The sequence below is a fragment of the Grammomys surdaster genome, unplaced genomic scaffold (genome assembly GCF_004785775.1).
Source record: "Grammomys surdaster isolate TR1022 unplaced genomic scaffold, NIH_TR_1.0 126185, whole genome shotgun sequence".
NCBI lineage: Eukaryota > Metazoa > Chordata > Mammalia > Rodentia > Muridae > Grammomys > Grammomys surdaster.
Genome location: NW_021620991.1, coordinates 1,568,098 through 1,586,692, shown reverse-complemented (window position 1 = coordinate 1,586,692; position 18,595 = coordinate 1,568,098). Strand labels below are relative to the sequence as shown.

The 18,595-nt window shown below is 50.8% G+C and overlaps 2 protein-coding genes across 3 annotated transcripts in view; both read right to left on the bottom strand.

Annotated features, from left to right (window-relative positions):
• Smim1 (small integral membrane protein 1 (Vel blood group)) overlaps positions 1 to 1,036 on the bottom strand; it is a 3,112-nt gene extending 2,076 nt beyond the window's left edge. For both annotated transcript variants that reach the window (XM_028757998.1, XM_028757999.1), the window contains exons 1-2: positions 948 to 1,036; positions 549 to 672 (exon numbers count right to left, since the gene is read on the bottom strand). The gene's annotated coding sequence lies outside the window, so the exon portion shown is untranslated. The remainder of the gene's footprint in view (positions 1 to 548; positions 673 to 947) is intronic.
• Positions 1,037 to 1,713: 677 nt separating this feature from the next.
• Ccdc27 (coiled-coil domain containing 27) lies at positions 1,714 to 17,196 on the bottom strand. Its single transcript, XM_028758001.1, has 12 exons — positions 17,011 to 17,196; positions 16,295 to 16,409; positions 15,559 to 15,660; positions 14,650 to 14,804; positions 12,793 to 12,972; positions 12,110 to 12,202; positions 11,436 to 11,829; positions 11,106 to 11,236; positions 8,333 to 8,410; positions 7,787 to 7,999; positions 3,130 to 3,234; positions 1,714 to 1,935 (listed from the first exon to the last, which is right to left on the bottom strand). The coding sequence occupies exons 1-12, from the start codon at positions 17,194 to 17,196 to the stop codon at positions 1,813 to 1,815; spliced, it is 1,875 nt and encodes a 624-aa protein (XP_028613834.1). The 3' UTR covers positions 1,714 to 1,812.
• Positions 17,197 to 18,595: the final 1,399 nt, after the last annotated feature.

Sequence of the window (18,595 nt, the reverse complement as noted above, 5' to 3'; positions counted from 1 at the left end):
GCTTGCGCTCTCTCTCTCTCTCTCTCTCTCTCTCTCTCTCTCTCTCTCTCTCTCTCTCTCTCTCTCTCTTAATAAACCTCATGGAACCGTTTGGTCTGCTGTGATCTGTCCAAGCTGTGCACGCCAAAATCCTTTTAGAGGGGACTTTTGCTTTCTCAAAATTAAGAGTAGCCACCTCTTTCCTGCCCGTGTTATGCAGTCTAGATATCCATTCAACACTTGCCATGATAGGACTGTATCTAAATCTACAGCAAAACCTGCCCACTTGTAGACTTTGGGGTATAAGGAGAGTCTCCCCAGTTTGTTTAAGCCTGATGTGGTGGAATCCTGTTATTTGCCGACTATCTTTGACTAGACAGGCCGCCAGATAGCAGGGAGCTCCTTGGGCCAGGCTGACCTAGGCTTCCTTCACCCTACTCTGTCAAAGACACAGTAGGAAGGGCCTACAAGGCCCCTTCAAACCCAGAGTGTCCCCTGGAGGGAGTCCAACACGCTGCCGCTCACTAAACCGGTTTACCCACAGAGCACCTCTGAGACCCCCCACTTACAAAGGCGAATCGTGGTGGGGCTGAAGCCTCTGGTGCTCAGGAAGGCTGTCAGGGTCTGGCCAGTGGATCCCACCTTTCCCCAGCAGGACAAGTCAGGAAGTGAGGTAAGGTTGATGTCTTGAGCCTTAAAGAAAGAAATCGGCGGCGGGGAGAAGAGCAGTCAGCTAGAGGAAAGCCCCAAGGCTGATCCCGGGCCCCGACAGGAGCTGAGCCGGCAGTTCCGGGCCTGACAACCCTGGGTGGTTAGGCCTCCCTAGCCCTTCCCACTCCAGAATTCTCTGGCCAAGGAAGCTCTGGCCCCGGAGGACATCGGAGTGGTGGGGCGTGCTGCCAAGCCCACCTCCCTGGGCTGTGCAGGAGGGCAGCCACCGTTCCCACCGCCGGCCGAGTGCGACTCACCTGTGCCTCTCGCTAGCCCGTTCGCACACCAGGGACGCGTCTCCAGCCCCCTGGGATGATGGGGGCGGGGCCGAGGCCGGGGAGGGGGCAGGGTCTGAAGGGCGGGGCCGAGAGAGGGAGGCCAGGCTGAGAAGCCCGCAGTCGCCACGAAAGTCTAGTCTAGATGGGAAGGGGCGGACCCCCTCAAGCTGTCCCAGCCTGCTGCAGAACCGTGCGAGCCACCCGAGAGGCCTGCAGAGGGCGCCAGGTCCTTCCCAGCCACGCAGAGTCGGACTGGAGCTCAGATTCAGCTCGGTGTTCCCAGATGGAAGACAGAGATGGCTCTCTTGAACTGGTGGCACCCATGCAGGGGGCGGGGGGGCTGCAGTAGCAGAAGAGCGGATGCTCAAGATGTGGACGAAAGCAGTAGGTGAGTGAGCTCTCTACTGTGCAGAGCACGTGGTATGGACTTCGTGACCCACAGACGCCGAGAGCCCAAGGATTGGGAAGAATTGTGTACCACCTCCTCCCTCCCACCCTTTCTTCATCTTCCAAAGGGGCCTCGGTAGCAAGAGCATGCCCCAGCATAAGTGCTGGATCTGAAGGGACATGGAGGTACCCAGCCTCTAGCCCTCTACAAGGTGAAGTCTGGGAGAAGGGCCTCAAGGTGTCGCTCTCCCTGCAGACAGGCCCAGGGGAGGACGCAGTGGGAGGGGGACATGAGCTCGGTGGTTCAGGTGCAGAGAATAAGGTCCTGTAGGTACCAGAGAAGACGACGAGACGAGATGGTGGCCAACCAACTCTAAGGTTTAATTCTCTATCACAGAACTAGCTACATAGGCTAGCTTCGCCAGCAGGGCCCTGGCCTCAGCTGGACATGGCCTTATCACTTAGTCAGCATCTTCTTGATCTTGGTGGGCAGGGAGACATCTGACTGCTGTAGCGGGGGCACCTTCATGCCCTTTTGCTTCAGCTGACTGTAGAAGTCACTCCTCTCCGAGATGATCCTCTGGACAAGAAACGTAGTCAATAGGTGGCCTTTCAGCTCTGCACCCCAGGACTCCTACCACCCACCCCAGGACTTTCTGCAGCAGGCAAGTGCAAACCCATATCAAAACAACGGCTGAGAGTTCTGCCTCTGGAGGGTGTGTCCCTGCCAGGGCTATGATGTCACAGGAGGCAGGGTAAAAGAAGAAAATGAGCTTGTCCCAGGAGCAGGCTCAGGCCTAACCTTCACTATAAACCCACTCAACACAGCACTCAAGGGAACCTTAGATGCCTACAGACCAGAAAGCTGCCCGATCTCATGCAGAAGGGTCATTGATCCCTCCCCAGCTTTGTCCCCACTCCTAGCAGAGAGTGTCATAGGACCTCATGTGTCTTCTCTGTCCTGTCCCACTTTCCTCCCCACCAGCAGACAAAAGGCCATAGGCCTATCCCCAGGGTCCTGCTCCTCAGAGGTAGCAGCGACTCAGGCTCACTCCCCATGAACCACAGGGAAATGCTGACATGTTGGGCTCGCGGGGCAACATCATGGGACAGAGTGGCTGCTAATGAGATGGGACCCTGTGTCACATGTGGCCCTAACCAAAGCAGCCTGGGACCTCAGTGATCCCCAGAGCTCTGGTGCCCAATACCTTCAGGGTTGACATGTCTATCCCTTTTTAAGACCCTAAGTTTAGAGAAACGCACAGCTCTAGGATTAGCCCCAAGGGTTGGAAGACGCTGACTAGTCCAGTCCGTGGGCACCAAAGCCTGCATTAATTTTGTTGCAGCCCCGACCCATCTAAAGCTTCTGCTTTGGGGGACTCTAGGTCTACAGGAGTTGCCAAGACTGAGACCAAGAGGGAGGAGTCTGTGCCAATTCTCTGGCCCAGCAGCTTCTATAGAGGAGGCTCCACCAAGGAAGCTGAGCTGGGCAGACAACTTCCAGAATACAGGCAGCCTGTTTCTCTCCCCATGCAGAGTTGAGGGTTAGGGTAGCTGAGTGCCCCTCCTCCATGAGGCTCTGTCTCAGGTTCCACAAGTCCATGCTACAGCTAGCCTGGTCTCCTTGGTTGACCAGGGAAAAAGGACTGTCCTGGGGTTACAGTGCAAGGAGGGCCTAGGCAGGATGAGAGCTGGGTTTCCAAAGTGAGCCCAGGCCTCCCCTCTTCCTTCAGCCTCAGGTGGTGGGCAGTGTGGACAGCCTGACTCTCCTCACCTGCAGGGATTCCAGGATGTAGGAATCAGAGAGTTCGGTAGACAAGTTCTTGTTCCCACTGACACTGAAGACAGCCTGAATGACCTTATTTCTTAGCTTCTCAAGCTGTGAACAAAGGTGAAAGGCACCCCCGCTGCTACAGAGAACACTGCCTGGCTCTGCCACAGTAAGCCAGGAAAGTATTTCTTGCCTCTGCGTGCCATGGCTGGAAATGAGACTTGCCCCACAGCTAGAATGTTCTGGATCAGACCCCAGTTCCTTGGGTGGCCCCACACCAAAGCACAAAAGCTTTAACATACCAACATGCTTATTTTTATGTTCTTAAACTAGAAAAGCACACACGTACACACACACACGTACACACACACACACACACACACACACATACACGCATATGCACACTGTGGAGATGAGGACCTCTCGTATGCTAATGAGGCAAGCTTTCCACCACCGAGATCTACGCCCAGTCCTGTACACAGCTTTCAAATATCATCACAGCTGGAGAGATGGCTTCGTGATTAAGAGCACTTGCCAATCTCACGGAGGAGCTGAGTTCTGTTCCCAGCACCTAACGGGACTCACTGCAGCTTGTATCTCCAGCTCCAGGAGATCTGATGCCCTCTTCTGGCTTCTGAAGGCATATACACACAGACTCACATCATATAAATAAAAATACTTTTTTAAAAAAATAAAAGAGTGCTGGAGAGATGGCTCACTGGTTAAGTGCACTGACTGTTCTTCCAGAGGTCCTGAGTTCAAATCCCAGCAACCACATGATGGCACACAACCATCTGTAATGAGATCTGATGCCCTCTTACGGGGTGTCTGAAGACAGCTACAATGTACTTACATATAATAAACAAATAAACCTTTGGGCTGGAGCAAGTGGGGCCAGACCAAGAGAGAAGAGAAGGGAAAATAAAATAATAATAACAACAATAATAATAAGAGTGGCAAACACAAGATAAATGTTTAAACTTTAGTTTCCAGCTGCCACTGAAGACCTTAGCCTCTTTTTTTTGTTTTGCTTTCATTTGTTTTACATGCATGAGAATGGTTGTAAGCTGCCATGTGGGTGCTGGGAATTGAACCCACGGAAGAGCAGCCAGTGCTCTTAATGGCTGAGCTACCTCTCCAGCCCCGTCTCTTTAACAATTTACCCTATCCCTTCTCTAGAAGCTATTCATTGTTTAGACAAATCTCTCTGAAAAAAAAAATATATATATATATATCCATTAAACCTTGACATCAAAAAGTAGCCATGGGGCCAGGGAGACAGGTAAGGTACTTGTTATTATGGCTGATGACCTGAATTCCATCCCCAAGACCTACATAGTGGAAGGAGGGAACCAACTCCTAAAAATTAGCCTCTGACCTACACGCATCCACATGCTCAAGTGTGCGCATACACAGGAGAAAGGAGAAGACAGAGAGACAGAGACGGAGAGATGGAGAGACAGAGAGGAAACAAATGTAATACAAATTTAAAAAAATAAAATAAAATAAGGACTGGATTCTATTCTGGTAAAGCACTTGCTTAGCATGCACAAGGCTCTTGGTCTCACCCGTGACATAAAAGAATAATTAGAAACCAAATCTAATCAAAATGATACAGGACCCGTAAAGCCTGCTCTCTGCTCCCCCAGTCAGCACCTCCCTCCTAGGCCACCAGGACATTCTCCAGGAAGCAGGTGGATGGTTTGGAGTGCTGTGACTCCTGCCTGTGGGCATATGACTCATCTTTCCCCCCTGGGACGAGGCACCCATGCTGTGCACCAGCTCCTAGGCGTCACCCTAGGAGTCATCCTGCGGGTGTTTTAGGCTTTGGTGCTTGTTTATATACTTGAGCTTGGTCATCTAGCCAGCATCCAAGGGTAAGCTAACCACATGCTCAGGAGTCAAAAATCTTCCAACCTGTACCCCAGTATTCCTTAGACAGAGACCATGCCAGCCATGGATACAAGATCAACCCTCTCACACAGTGTCTGGAAACCCCCCTGGTAATACAGAAACATCCAAAGGGAGCCAGAGAGAACTTGCATTGCCTAAAACTGCATGCATGGCTACCTTCTAGGCCACCTGCTAGGCAAAGTCAAGTGAAGGGGTCTTCCTTCTTTCTAATGTTGCTGTTGATCAAGGTCTTTTTTGAAAGATATACCTATTTTTATTGCATCTCCATGAGAGTGTTGTCAGCCTGTCTGTGTGCCGCAAGCTAGTGCCCTCTGAGGCCAGAAAAGGGTGTTGGGTCCCCTGGAACTGCAGTGACAGATGCTTGTACACCACTGTGTGGGTATTAAGAACTGGACTCGGGTCACCTGAAAGAGCAGCCTTAACTGCTGAGCCATCTCTGCAGCCCCTGGAGACAGGGTCTAATGTAGCCCAGGCTGACTCAGAACTCCCTGGGTAGCTGAGGCTAACCTGGAACTCTGGATTGCTTGCCTCCACTGTCTTTCCAGGGTTTCTTGGGTGCCCATTTCACATCAAACACCATGCAAAGTTCCCAAGGAACCCAGAGTGCCACAGGCTCAGTCTTTGTTGCAGAGTTGTTGCCTCTAGTTAGGAGGTAGCAGTCACCTGGGGTATCAAGCCTTAGTTTCCCTCTCCTCAGAAGCCTCACCTATCAGTACTATGTCCTGCAGACCACTGACTCAGAATTTTTGTCAACTCAACATTACAGTGTCTACCAAGTCCACACACACTGGCAAATGATACAAGACACACCCTCTCTAGGCTGGTGCTGTCCCTAGGACCATAATGGAATCAGAAGCAGTTCCCTAACAGACACCAGCTGGCCAAGAGGGATTACCAGAACAGGGCAGAGGACAGAGCTGGATTCAGCTACCTACCTTGGTACACTGGTGGGTGAGAGGGAGAGATCTGTCGAAAGCCTGTATCTGCACACAGCCTTCCCCTTAACTTCATTCTGGACTCTGAATAAGATCAGCTCTGACCTTGAGTTTCTCATCCAGCCTGAGTCCCTCACAAACAGTTCTCTGTGCTGGGTGGGCTTAGGGCACTGCAGCAGCTCAAGACAGAAAGATCTGGGCCCAGGTCACCTGCATGCAGGTCTGGGTTGTCTGTCCTCTCCGCTCCAGCTCCCCGCTCTAGCAGGGATAGTAAGAATATCTTGAAATGCCCAAGATGCAACTCACAGGCCACATGAAGCTCATAAAAAAGGAAGACCAAGTGGGGGTGATTCAGTTCTTCTTAGAAGGAGCAACAAAATACTCAAGGGAGCAAATATGGAGACAAAGTGAGGGACAGAAACTGAAGGAGGGGCCATTTGAAGACCTTTCCACCTGAGTATCCATCCCATTTGCAATCACCAAAGGTAGATGCTGATGTGGAAGTCAGGAGGTGCATGCTGATAAGAGCCTGGTATGGATGTCTCCTCAGAGGCCTTCAAGAGTCTAACATATTCAGAGGCAGATGCTCACAACTAGCCATTGAACTGACAATGGGGTTCTCAATGGAGGAGTTAGAGTGAGGACTGAAGGAGCTGAAAGGGTTTGTGGCACCATGAGGAGAGCAACAATACCAACCAACCACAGCTCCCAGGGTCTAAACCACCAGCCTGGGAGCACTTATGGAGGGATCCAGGGCTTCAGCTGAATATGTAAGAGTGGAGGGCCCTGCTGGGCATAGGTGGAAGATGAGATCCTTGACCTCATGAAGGCTGGACGCCCCAGGGGGTGGGAATTTTGAGGGTGGGGAAGTGGGAGTGGGGGGGGTAGGTGGGGGTTACATCCACGGAGAAGGAGGAGGAGGGGTAAGGGGATGGGGGGTTCCCGGGTGGGTGGGGGATGGAGTAAGGGGACAACATATGAAATGTAAATAAAATATCCAATAAAAAAAAAAGAAAAAAAAGAATATCTCCTCCACCCCCAAGGTGCAGGAACAATCAAGGAGGAAGGGATGTGGGAGTTAGAGGGTTTGGACATGAGCAGCCATTCCGTATGTGAACGCACAAAATCAAGCCAGCTAAATACTCTAACATAGACTGCGACAGGCAAGGTGACTCAGCAGTTAGGAGCCTGTTGTACTCCTGCAGAGGACCTGAGTTCGAGTCTGTCTAGTTACTTTTACTATTGCTGCAATAAGATTATGACCAAGACAAAAAGAAAAGTATAAAAGAAAGTGCTCATTTGACCATAAGGTTTACAGAGTTGATATCCATGATAATACGGCATCCGTACATAAGAGCTTGCATCTTGACCCACAAGTAGGAGGCAGAGAGGGAGACACTAGGCATGGTATGAGTCTTTTCAAACAAGCCCATCATCCTTCAACAAGGCCACACTCCCTAACCCTTCCCAAGCAAGTTCGCTCAACTGGAGACCAAGCATTTAAATATATGAACCCATGAGAGCTGTTCTTGTTCAAACCACCACAGATTACAAGATCTCAGCACCCACATTGGGGGAGACATGGACATAAACACACTTCCCCCTGCCTTTTTCTCTAGTTGAGCTCAAGACCCACTTTCTCCATAAACAGTGTTGGCCCTTGCCCCTTGTGTCTCCAGAATGTTTCATGAACCTTCACTCCCTCCTCCAGCACCTGCCAAACATCAACTCTACACTGCAATTGTGACCTGAGGCAGGATGAGCCATGCCCCTTGTCTGCTGGGGATGTGGTCTGTGTGGATGGGCATTACCCTGGCCTGGGTGCCTTCCAGGACCACATGAGTCTGTTGCTCTGCCTGCTGGATCATCTCGTTCCGCGCCTGTAGGTCATCGTGTAACTCCTTCCAGCGCCTCAGGTGGTCCTTGTCGGTGTTGACCTGATCCTCCAGTTCTTTGGTCTGGGTGCTCAGCAATTCGATGGTCTGCTCACTGTTGGCGAGCTCCGACTTCAAGTCTGTCACTTGCTGGGGAGAACCCGGAGGGGCAGAGCATTAGTGGTCTTCACCACTTCTTCCCAAAAGGTGGCGGCAACAGACCTCGGGTTCCTGCAACCCGGCCCAGGCGTTGCCAGATCTCCAGTCTGTTGAGTGGTGCTGCCTGGATGAAGGCCTGACTCAACTGTGCAGATGCTCCAGCCTTATCTTGTCCGTCACGGTAGCCCAGCCCACAACAATGGTAGCCCAGCCCACAACCATGGTAGCCCAGCCCACAACAATGGTAACCCAGCCCACAACACCGGTAGCCCAGCCCACAACAACGGTAGCCCAGCCCAGTCTTCAGCGAAGCCTAGGCGTCACCTGTCGAAGGGTCAGGTTTTCCTTTTCGATGAGTCCCATTATTTCCTGGTGCTTCTTTTCCTCCCGGAGATTGGAGAACTGCAGGGCAGACAGTGGAGTCAGCCTGGATCCCAGGCCCAGAGCAGATGAAGCCCAGACACCTGTCCTGCCTCCCTGGCCCTCCCAGAAATGAACACTGTGGGGTTCTGCCAGAAAAATGTGGAAGAAGAGAGAGGGCCCAAGGACAAAGGAAACAGAGGGTTGGATGGTGTCCAACGTTACAGAGCCAAGAAAACCAGACTTCACAAAGAAGCCGAAGACAGTAATGTTCACACTCAGTGTCCTGTAAACGTCAGAGAGGAATGGTGGCCAGTGGCCAGCTGTTACAGGACGCTAAGAGCCTTGGTGTGCTGAGTTGTGGATACTCTCAGTCTCCTGCCTGCAGGCCCAGAACCCAAGCAAGAAACCTTTATACTTGAAACTAAGACACTCTTCCAGCTCCCTAGCCTTCAACCTTGACTACCCCAAAGACTAGACGAGACTCTAAGGAAACTCCAGGCAGCCATTCTGCTGGGACCACAATGTAGTCACCTGCATAGTCCCAGGTTCCGGGCAGCCCTGGGGCAGCAAGTTTAACAGAAATCATAGAGACCGTATTGGTCTGTGGGCATGACTGTGGGAAGATGATCGTGATGGTTAATTTATACGGGAAGGGCCAAGCCTGAAAGCAGACAGCTCCCTTCCCTGGCTGGAGCCCTGGACTGTGCAGGAGTAAACACTGTTCTCTGAACATTAAGCTTGCAAGCATTCAGTCCTCTCTGCTCTTGAACGTGGATTTGAGCTGCTTCTGGCTCCAGCCTTGACTTTGCTGCCATGAGGGTGTGTGACCCAGATTTGCTCACCTGTGAGCAAAAATGAGCCTTTGGTCCCCAGGCTGCTCCCTTCTCTTATGTCAGAAGAAGAGAAGAGAGACCAGAACAAAGACATTCACAGCAGTGCAAGCAAAGATTCTAGAACGTAGGACACACGTCCCGAAGGCCACAGAGTGCCTCTACAGTGTGTGATGATACACCAGGCTAATAAGGAACAAGTCAGTATGGGAGGGGAAGGACTCTGTTCTATTTAAGGGACCAGCCACTAAGAATTTTGACCATGCTCCAGTGAGACAGATAACACAAAATGGACTTATTGTTTTTCTTTTCTTCTTTTAAAATTATTTTTATCTTTACTTCTTTGGGAGCTGGGGAGAGGTCACAAGGCAGGCAGATATGGAAAGACTGGGCAGGGATTGTGATTGGGTTGCATGATATCAAACTCTCAGAGAATCAACAAAAATGTTATGTAGGAAAAAAATAGGGGCTAGAGAGATGGCTCATTAACGGTACTGGCTGCTCTTCCAGACGACCAGGATTCAATTCTCAGCACCCATGTGGCAGCTTGCAACTGTCCGTATTCCGATTCCAGGGGATCTGACACCTTCACACAGACAAACATACAGGCAAAACACCAGACAATGCTCCAAATATATATACACATACACACACACACACACACACACACACACATATATATATATATGCATATATAATATATATACATATACATACATATATATACATATATACACATATGCACATATACACATATACACATATACACATATACACATACACATACACATACACATACACATATACATATACATATATGCTCTGTTCAGTTTCAGGACACCCTGGACAGAAATAGGATGTCATAGCTTTCCAGAAGACAACCTTCAAGACACAGGATTTTTGACCTTGGGCTTCTTGTCAGCAGGTCTGTTAGCTACAGGAACAACCCCTGCGCCTTCATTAGCAGGATGGGATAAAGATTTCCCAACTGTGCTCAACCTAATGCTTCTCAGTGTATAGAATCAGGGCGCTTTCAGGTAGCTTGTGTTCCTGAAGCTTTACAGACATACTTCCTTTCAAGAAAAAAAAAAAACCTCCTTGATGTTCTATGCAAAAGAGTCAAGCTGTCACCAAGAAAGAGAAGAATCTGGGTACAGCAGCTTAAGATCAGGACACAAGCCTCAGTGTCTGTTGAGTGAAGCTCATGTGTGTCTCAAGTAATGGCTGCCAGGATCTGCATAAACACTGACCCCGATCAAGTTGGGATAAGATGACACAAGGAAGCCAAAGGATGAGGAGAGGGATGGCTGCCCGCGGAAGGTGGGTGAGGAACCGGGGGAAGAGGCAGATGTTCACTGATGACGCAATGAAGATAACTCTTTGGGGAGCATTATCTGATGCCTCAGTGGAGTTTCTTGAAGAATTTTCTACAAGACTTAGAAGCCCTTGTGATGGGAGAGGGTGTATGAGAGGGAGGTACTTGTGGAATAGCTTGGGAGGGGGGTAGAAAAACACCTATCCAATCCATAAAATGTCTCATCTTGGATATTGTAACAGAAGCGTGAGTGAGCCCCGTAGCTTAGCATTCTGTAGAAGTGGGATAGTTAGCCCGACACTTAGGGATCAGCAAATGTTTAGGAAGTGACCTGGGTTACCACAGCACAGGACAAAGGGACACATATTCTAGACCAAAAAACAGCAGGGCTGTAGTTGTGCATATGGCTTGTGGTTGTCCACAACCTCAGGTAGGAATCCTGGCTCTGCTGCTACCAGCTGATGCCCTGAGCTTGGAATCATCGTTCCGAGGGAAGGCCATGCTCCCTGAGCCGCTGGGCCCACTGGGCTCTGCTGGCTGTGCTCACTGAGACAGGCTAGTATGGCTGCTGAGTGCATGGCCACACCACCTTGTCGGTCATGTCTTGTATCTGCTTCTTCCGTTCCCGGAGTTCCTTCTCCAGTAGCTCATTTTCCGTGGTGACCTTCCGCAGCTGAGATTCTTGGAAGTCAGTTTGCCGCTGTAAAGATGTGATGGCCCCTAAGAGTAAAGGAGCAGACAGGCAGGGCCAGAGAATGAGGACTGACGGTTAGTCCCTGGCTCTGAGTGGCTTGCCTGAATGACTAGTTGATCTTCCTGGTGCAGCTCCTGACCGAGAGGAAGCCGAATCCCCTGCCTCTCTTTCAGAGTTGGCAGACACAAGGGCCCACACCCCACCACATCAGCCTCTCGTCCCTACCTGTGGCCAGGGAATATCTGGACCTTGTGAATTCCAGTTCGCTCTGGAAGTCCATCAACATCCGCTCATACTCCTCCAGCTGGGCCATCAGCTCCTCCTCAAAGGACTCTGTCATGGAGTATGACCTCTTGGGATGATGTTCCTCCTCCTCTCTCAGCTCCCATGATTCCTCTTCCTCATCCACAGATGTCTCTTCCTCCTCAGTTCCTTTTGCTTCCTCTTCCTCCTCCTCAGGGCCCACCTCCAGCAGGGCCCCAGTCTTGCTCTGACTGGCCTTGAGTCTGACAGATATAACCTCCTCGGGTGGCCCCTCGGAGCTCTTTTCCTCTACAGTGCTTCCTGGTTCTATGTGCAGGTCCTTGCTGCTCTCAGTCATGGTATATTCCTCCTGCATCTGGAGGGGACAGAGAGAAAAGGGCCATGGACACAGATACCCCCGGGTACAGGGGAGGGGTACCAAACTCTAGGAAGCAACCCAGTTAGTCCATTTGCCTCCTCCTATCAGGACACAACCGACCCATGCTCTTGGTAGGGAGGGGCATTGAGCTTATCCACTGTCCTCATCGGCATTTGTGGTGGGGGGTGCACTGCAGACCAGGCTGGGACCACCTAGCACTTGTCCTCCCCTAGCAGGATCGGAGAGAGAAAGCCTGGGGCTTCAGCTGGCTCCACACCTGCATCCAGCGCTGTAGCTCGTCCTCTTCTTTGTATATGGTCTTCAGCATGCTCAACCTCCCCAGCTTCGCAGGCGTCTCAAAGGACCGGTCCTATCAGATGCTTCTGTGAACCTCGGGCTCTCCAACTGCCCCACAAAAGCCCTAAGTCCTCCCTCCCCTCTTATCCCCTCAGAGGGGAATATCTGCCTCTCCAAGAACAGATGGGTGACTGTAGGGTAGGGTGAGGATGTGGTACTCTCCAGAAGATCAAGGCTGTGGAGGGGCAGCCCTGGGGGACAGTAGGGCTCTGGTTTCAGCACACACTTGGCACTGTGATCATTTGTGGCTCGCCTGGCTGCCCTGTCCTCTCATGCCTGTCTAAGAGCCCTTGCAGGGATGAGGGATTGGTCCTGTTTGTTCTGCCTCCGGTATCTGCGTGGGCAGTTTCTCTCAAGGTCCCCAGGCACCATCCATGACCTCCAGTCTCCTCCCTGCTCCCCCCTTTCATGCCTGCCTCCACCTAAGTGCAGTCTGAATCATCAGGTAGGAAAGATATCAAGTCTCAGACCAATCAAGAGACATGACCATAAGGACCTGCCTCACCCAGCCTTTGGCCAAGACCTGAAAGGACAGAGGCAGCAGAGTCCTCTGCTCTTGGAGACACCTCAGTCCTTCTATGGGCCGCCTGCCAGAAGACTCACCATCCTGATGGAAGCTGAAGAGGTTTCTGTGCCTTTGCTTCTGAGAAGGTTCTTCAGCTGCTTCTTCAGGGCCTCCTTCTCCTTCTGGAGCATCAGGATCTCCTGATCTTTCTTCTGCATCTGGGTCTCCAACTCCGAGAAACGCTGGAGCTCTTCTCCCATCAGGAGTAGAGAGTGATCCTGAAGGGAAAGGGACCAGCTCAGGATGCCCAAGACCAAGTTCTCAAACCAGTTTACAGACCAAATCCCAGAGGAAATCTATCTGTCCTAGAGAGACAGAAAGGAGGGGAGGGGAGAGGAGGAGGGCAGAGGAGGGAGGGAAGGGGTGGGAAGGAGGAAGGAAAGAAGGAAGGAAGGAAGGAAGAAAAGAAGGATAGGAACTGTGGAAATGTTCAGCCAGTAAAGTACTTGAGTTTGATTTCTAGAACCCACATAAAATAGGCATTGGGGTTGAGGAGATGTCTCAGTGGTTAAGAACACTTGGTTTCTTTCCCAGAGGACCAGGGTTTGATTCCCAGCACCCACACAATGGCTCACAACCGTCTCTAACTCCAGATCCCGAGGATCTGGTGCCTTCTCCACACTCCACAGGCACTGTACACAGAATGCAGACACACATGCAGACAAAACACGTGTCTGCATGAAAATAACTTATTAAAAAATAAAAATGAAAACCTGTCTCACTCTATTAAAAACAATAATTTAAAGTTAACTCAACATTTAAAAAAAAAGCCAGAGTGGGGAGCATACTTATATCCTAGCACCTGGATGATGGGCATGGACAGATCCTTAGGGCCAGCCTAGTCTACTAAGCGAGAGACTCTGTCTTGAAAAACAAGGCAGGCAGCACCCTCAGACCAACACCCAAGGTCCTTTACGAACACATGCAGCTGCACACATGTGCACGTGAATCTGTGACACAGATATGGTAAGCAATACATTTGAGAAAATCAGCACAACCTGTAGCTAAGAGATGACCTACCACAGAGAAAGCAGCTGACTAGAGAGAGACACAGCTGTACTCAGGCATGAGGAGGCTGCCCCTGCAGGAGCCTCGGAAGAAGAAAAGGGAAAACACCCATTTTGTAAAGAGATGGAGCCTGTGATTTATTAAAACTTGTCTGTGGTGTAAGCGTGGAATCTCAGCTCACTTGAGAGGCTGAGGCAGGAGGATGGTGAATTCAAGGTCTGCCTGCTCTGTAGAGTAAGCTCAAAGCCGACCTGAGCATATCGGTCTCAGAACAAGAGAGTGATAGAAGGTGTTGGGGCTGTAAGCACACACAAGACTTAGAATTTGAGCTCCAGAAAGGATAGGACAGACGGATCAGTGATGATCCCAAGTCTTCCAAAGCCTAGACTAAGTGCTTCTGATTTTGTCTGTCTGTTTTAAAAACAAGCCTAGAGAAACCCAGATGCCAAATTCCAACAGCTGAAGTCTCAGACGAGTAAATTATGGGCTCAACTCTCAGAAGCATCCTTTTTCTTTTTTCTTTTTCTTTTTTTAAGGAGAGAAGATTCCACCAGCCTGTGCTGGCTTGTACACAAACCTCTGGGCATTTGCTGGTCTCTGTCACTCAGATTGTTAGAACTCACACTCACAGAGACTTCTGGGCTGAAGGTGTACAGAATGGTTGGTGGCTACCCACGTAAACAAGTCCTGTGCCAGGTTAAAGTGCCACACCCTGCTACAAGGAAAGAGACACGGTGCATGACCCTGAGCATGCGCAGTGGGGGCAGGAAGGCTGGCTGTCAGTCACTGGACTCCCAGCAGCAGAAGTAGGGTGTCTGGGAGTCATTTGAAGCCACAGTTATCTAGACCACGGGGTGAGCAGGCAAGGGGGCATCCTGGGACCCTACCTTCTCATGGATGACTGAGATATACCAGGGCATTCTTGTCCTCTGGGACTTCTTGACCACGGTGGGGCTGCCAGTAGGACTCAGGGCAGGGGGCTCACTCCTCTTCCGTGGGTAGTTGAGCTCGCAAGCACTCTTGCTGAATGGGAAGAGCTTCCCTGTGGAGAAAGCAGAGGCCAGAGAGTGGTTGGATTTCTCCCTGAGGATCTGCTGTGAAGTCTTCCAGTAGCATCCGCCCTCCCCGACCCTCCCTCAGAAAACAGCATCTGTCCAGCGAGCTATCTGTCTCCCACTGCCAAATTAAAATCTTAAAATCCTGTCTGTTTCCTCTGCCAGAAGTCTATGTGGAAAGGACTGGGAGGCTGCCCCTGGGACCACCACATCCCACTGGTACTCAGCATACACTCAGATCTACCCCACCTAGCATGTACTCAGATCCCACCCCCACCTAGCACATGCTCCGGCAATCGGGACAGGAAACCATCTGTTCCTGCCCTTGCTTCTCCCATGACCCTCTTGAACCCCAGAGTTCTGCTTTAGACTTCAGGGTTCTTCACCTTCTTAAGCTTGGAGAGAGTTGTTCACTACAGGTCATTGCCTAAGATTACCTTGTTTGTCTCACCTTCTGTCAAATGAAAGCTTATTTCTCTATTCAAGGCTGCAGTGCCCTGGGGCCTGGAAGCGAGTGGTGCAGGGAAGGTAGAATGCAGCCTTCGGCTGCAGCTCAGCCAAAGACAAGGAGCAGTGTTAGTGCCTTCCCCTAGAGAGAGTAGAGTCCTGCAGGCCTGGATCTGGGTAGCCTGTGTCTCAGAGCTTTTGAGCAACAGACAATCCTGGGAAGAGTTCCTGGGGGGCGGCTTCATTGCCCAGGACCCCAGAAGATGCAAACAGAGGCCTCCAGGATCCCCTTACCGTCCACACTGGTGGCAGAGCCCAGCCTGCCTAAGGGATGATCCTCAGTCATCTTCCAAACTCCAGAGCAGGAACTGGGAAGGTCAACCATGGTGGCAGAACCTGGAATGGAGGAAGTGCCAAGAGGTGACAAGAAGTCCTCCCTGTCCCAGGATCTCTAGGCTGTCATGTGATCTTTAAACAAGTGAGTCCTCTGATGGAGGCGTGAGCCTGAATCATGGACTCCATCAAAACACTGGCTCTGTCTTCTTACCCGTCACAACGTATCCTCTGATCTCCAAAGGTGGTGCCCAGTGACAGGATGTAGTAGACACAGAGCCTGCAGCCTGGACCCTGTGGCCCCTTGGCTTACCCCCCCCCCAACAATTCCACAGTTCCCTTTGCTGGGGACTGGGAGCATGGGCCTGGCTACTACTGCTTTACAGTCAAATCTCCAAGCTGATGTCGGGCACAGGGAACAAAAGCAGGTTACCGAGCCAAGAGGTCAGGGTGTGGCCTTGACTCTGACTGACCTCGTGACAACAAAACAGGTATGATCATGAATGGGATAAAACTGTTCTCTTGCATCTCTCCTTCAGGTTGGTCATCCCCCAGTCTCAGCACAGGTCTCATAAAGTCTGTGCCCCCATGGGAGACTTCAGAACCACGACCAGTAGCTTCTTATAGGCTGAAGAGTTTCAGGAGGCAGTAAGTCTCTCCAGTCACCCTTGATGGTATGGGGCGGGGGAGGTCTTACCCACATGAGACACGGATGTTGTCCTGGTACTGAACTGGGGGCATCCAGGCCGCATGAGGAAGGCTTTTCTCAGATCTTCCATTTCGGACACAAAGCCGAGTTTCTTGACCTGGTCCTGACAGGAGAAGAAATGAGAACAAATGCTTGGGTGTGCCTTCAAGGCTGCAGGGGTCTTGTCTGTGCTGTGGCTTGTGGCAATGGTCTGCTTCTTTCCTGGCCAGCTGGAAACCACACCAAGGGCCCCACGTTAGAGATAACCCTTGGCTGCGTTTTCAGCACCCAACTAGGGTGTCACAGAACCTTGCCTAGGGAGTCACCATTCATGGCTCCCCTGGTGAATGGTGCGCTCGGGTGACTCTTGCCTCTTGGCTTCTCTTCTCACCCTTTGACCTTCCTCTCTGACTTTCAGGACAGATTGGGTCTCTGTACCCGGTTCAGGTTGACTTGCTCCTTTGGGCTTGTCTGTCCAGACCAGGGTCTGCAGAGAAGGAAGCTGGCTACTCCATAGAGCTACCTCCCTGATGGTCGGTCCTTCAGGAAGCTGGGCAAGGACAACCAAGGCTCTACCCTATCAAAAGCTGCAGTCCTCAGGCTTTGTGTGGCAGCTTGCCACCAAGCCTGTACCAAGCTCTGTTGGCTGACAGCTCCCATGGCCCTTTGGCAAGGAGAGGAGCAGCAGTAGCCGTTAGTTAGAAGTGCTCCACCCAACCCCATACCTCTTTGCAGTAGAAGCGTCCAACAGCTTGGGTTGCCTTGCTAAGGCTTTGACGAGTACTTTGTAGTTTCTTCTCTGGGTCCTGTGTGCCCCAGCTCCGGCTGGCTATGCCCTGAAGCGCCATCAGGCCCTTGCTGATCTTGGGGGATGTTGAACTGCATTCCTGAGGTAAGTTCTCCTGCTTCATTGAGAAGACAGAACCAAAAAATCCCTGAATAACCTGCACTCGGCTACCCTTACAGAGGAGAAGACAATCTTAACTTGACTCTTCAGAGAGGTCCAAGCAAGAAAAGACAGGCTTCCAAGGCTCCCAGGAGCAGTGTGTGGCATCACAGATGTCTCCATAGAAACAGGGCAGAGTCATAGTCTTCTCAATTTTCTGCAATTTAGGGAAAGGATCTGGAAGAAGACCCAAACACTATTCCCACTAAATCTCAGAATGTCACAAGAGTAAGAGAAGTGGTCTGAACCCCAGAGCCGGGAATCACCCTCTCTCGTTTGTCAGGGCTGCAGGAGTAGCATTTTCTTTCAAATTTTATTGGTGTGTATCCACTATCCACACAGACAGGATGTTTCATTCCAGGGTATCACATACTTCAGCCGGACTGTGAGAGGTAATGATCTGCACTTCACAGTAAGAGCACTGGAAACTCCAAGAGGTGAAATCTATGCTGCTGCTTTTAGTTTGCAAAGACGAGAGTCCGTATAGACTGACAAGATCCTGTTTAAGTAATGGAAGGGATTCAGTCATACAGGTCATCCACTTCCATTCAAGGTATGATTGTTTATTTGTTCCTATTAAAGACTTATTTTTACTGCGTTGAGGTTTGGTCTTTTGCTTTATATTGGAATGCTAAATACTAGCCCATGCCCCATGCCTGGCTGTCCCCAGGGATGAGGGAATGTGCATACAAACCCAAGTGATGCTATGTAACCCTGCCCCCACCCCAACTCACTCACTCACTCTCTCTCTCTCTCTCTCTCTCTCTCTCTCTCTCTCTCTCTCTCTCGATAACCAAGTTGAGAACACTCAGAGTGGGATCCACAAACAGACTTGTGTTAACTCTCTCCAGTTCTCCCCTGTCTAGAAGAAGAATGCCCTTTGCTTCATGGGAAAACCTTGCTTGCATTTCCACCGCTGACAGGACCCCATAGCCCTTCCATTCTTCACCCAGAGAACCAGCAGTTTCTTCTGAGGCCATGTGCTTCTCACAGACCATACGAAGCTGGGTTTGTTGTGCATGTCAATGAGTTTCTGACAGTTGGTGGCAGGGAAGGAGATATTCAGCCTCATCTTGACAAAACCAACAGCCTAGAAAGCACCATGAAAAAGACACAACTTTTGTTTATCCCAGGTCACCCTCTGCCACGGCCGTTTGTCTTTCCTCACCCAAAGCTGTGTTCTACATCCTACATCCTGTTTACTGTAAAACTCACCAAACTTGCAAGAAAGCTCGGCTGTGAGCAATTTTCTACTCTACACTTCTGGTTGGTGGACATCTTAGCAGTTTTGTGGGGGAGGGGGACAGAAGGCTAAACTAGCAGAAATTACCAGGGGTCAGTCTGAGTGCTTTCAGGTCAACTGT

Bases quoted from the DNA above. Each gene is read 5' to 3' on its own strand.
- Ccdc27 (XM_028758001.1), bottom strand. From the start codon at position 17,196: ATGAAGCAGGAGAACTTACCTCAGGAATGCAGTTCAACATCCCCCAAG. The intron at 12,203-12,792 runs GTGAGTCTTCTG...AGCATCTGATAG, and splicing joins CTTCAGCTTCCATCAGGATG to GACCGGTCCTTTGAGACGCC. The intron at 11,237-11,435 runs GTAGGGACGAGA...CTTTACTCTTAG, and splicing joins CAGATATTCCCTGGCCACAG to GGGCCATCACATCTTTACAG.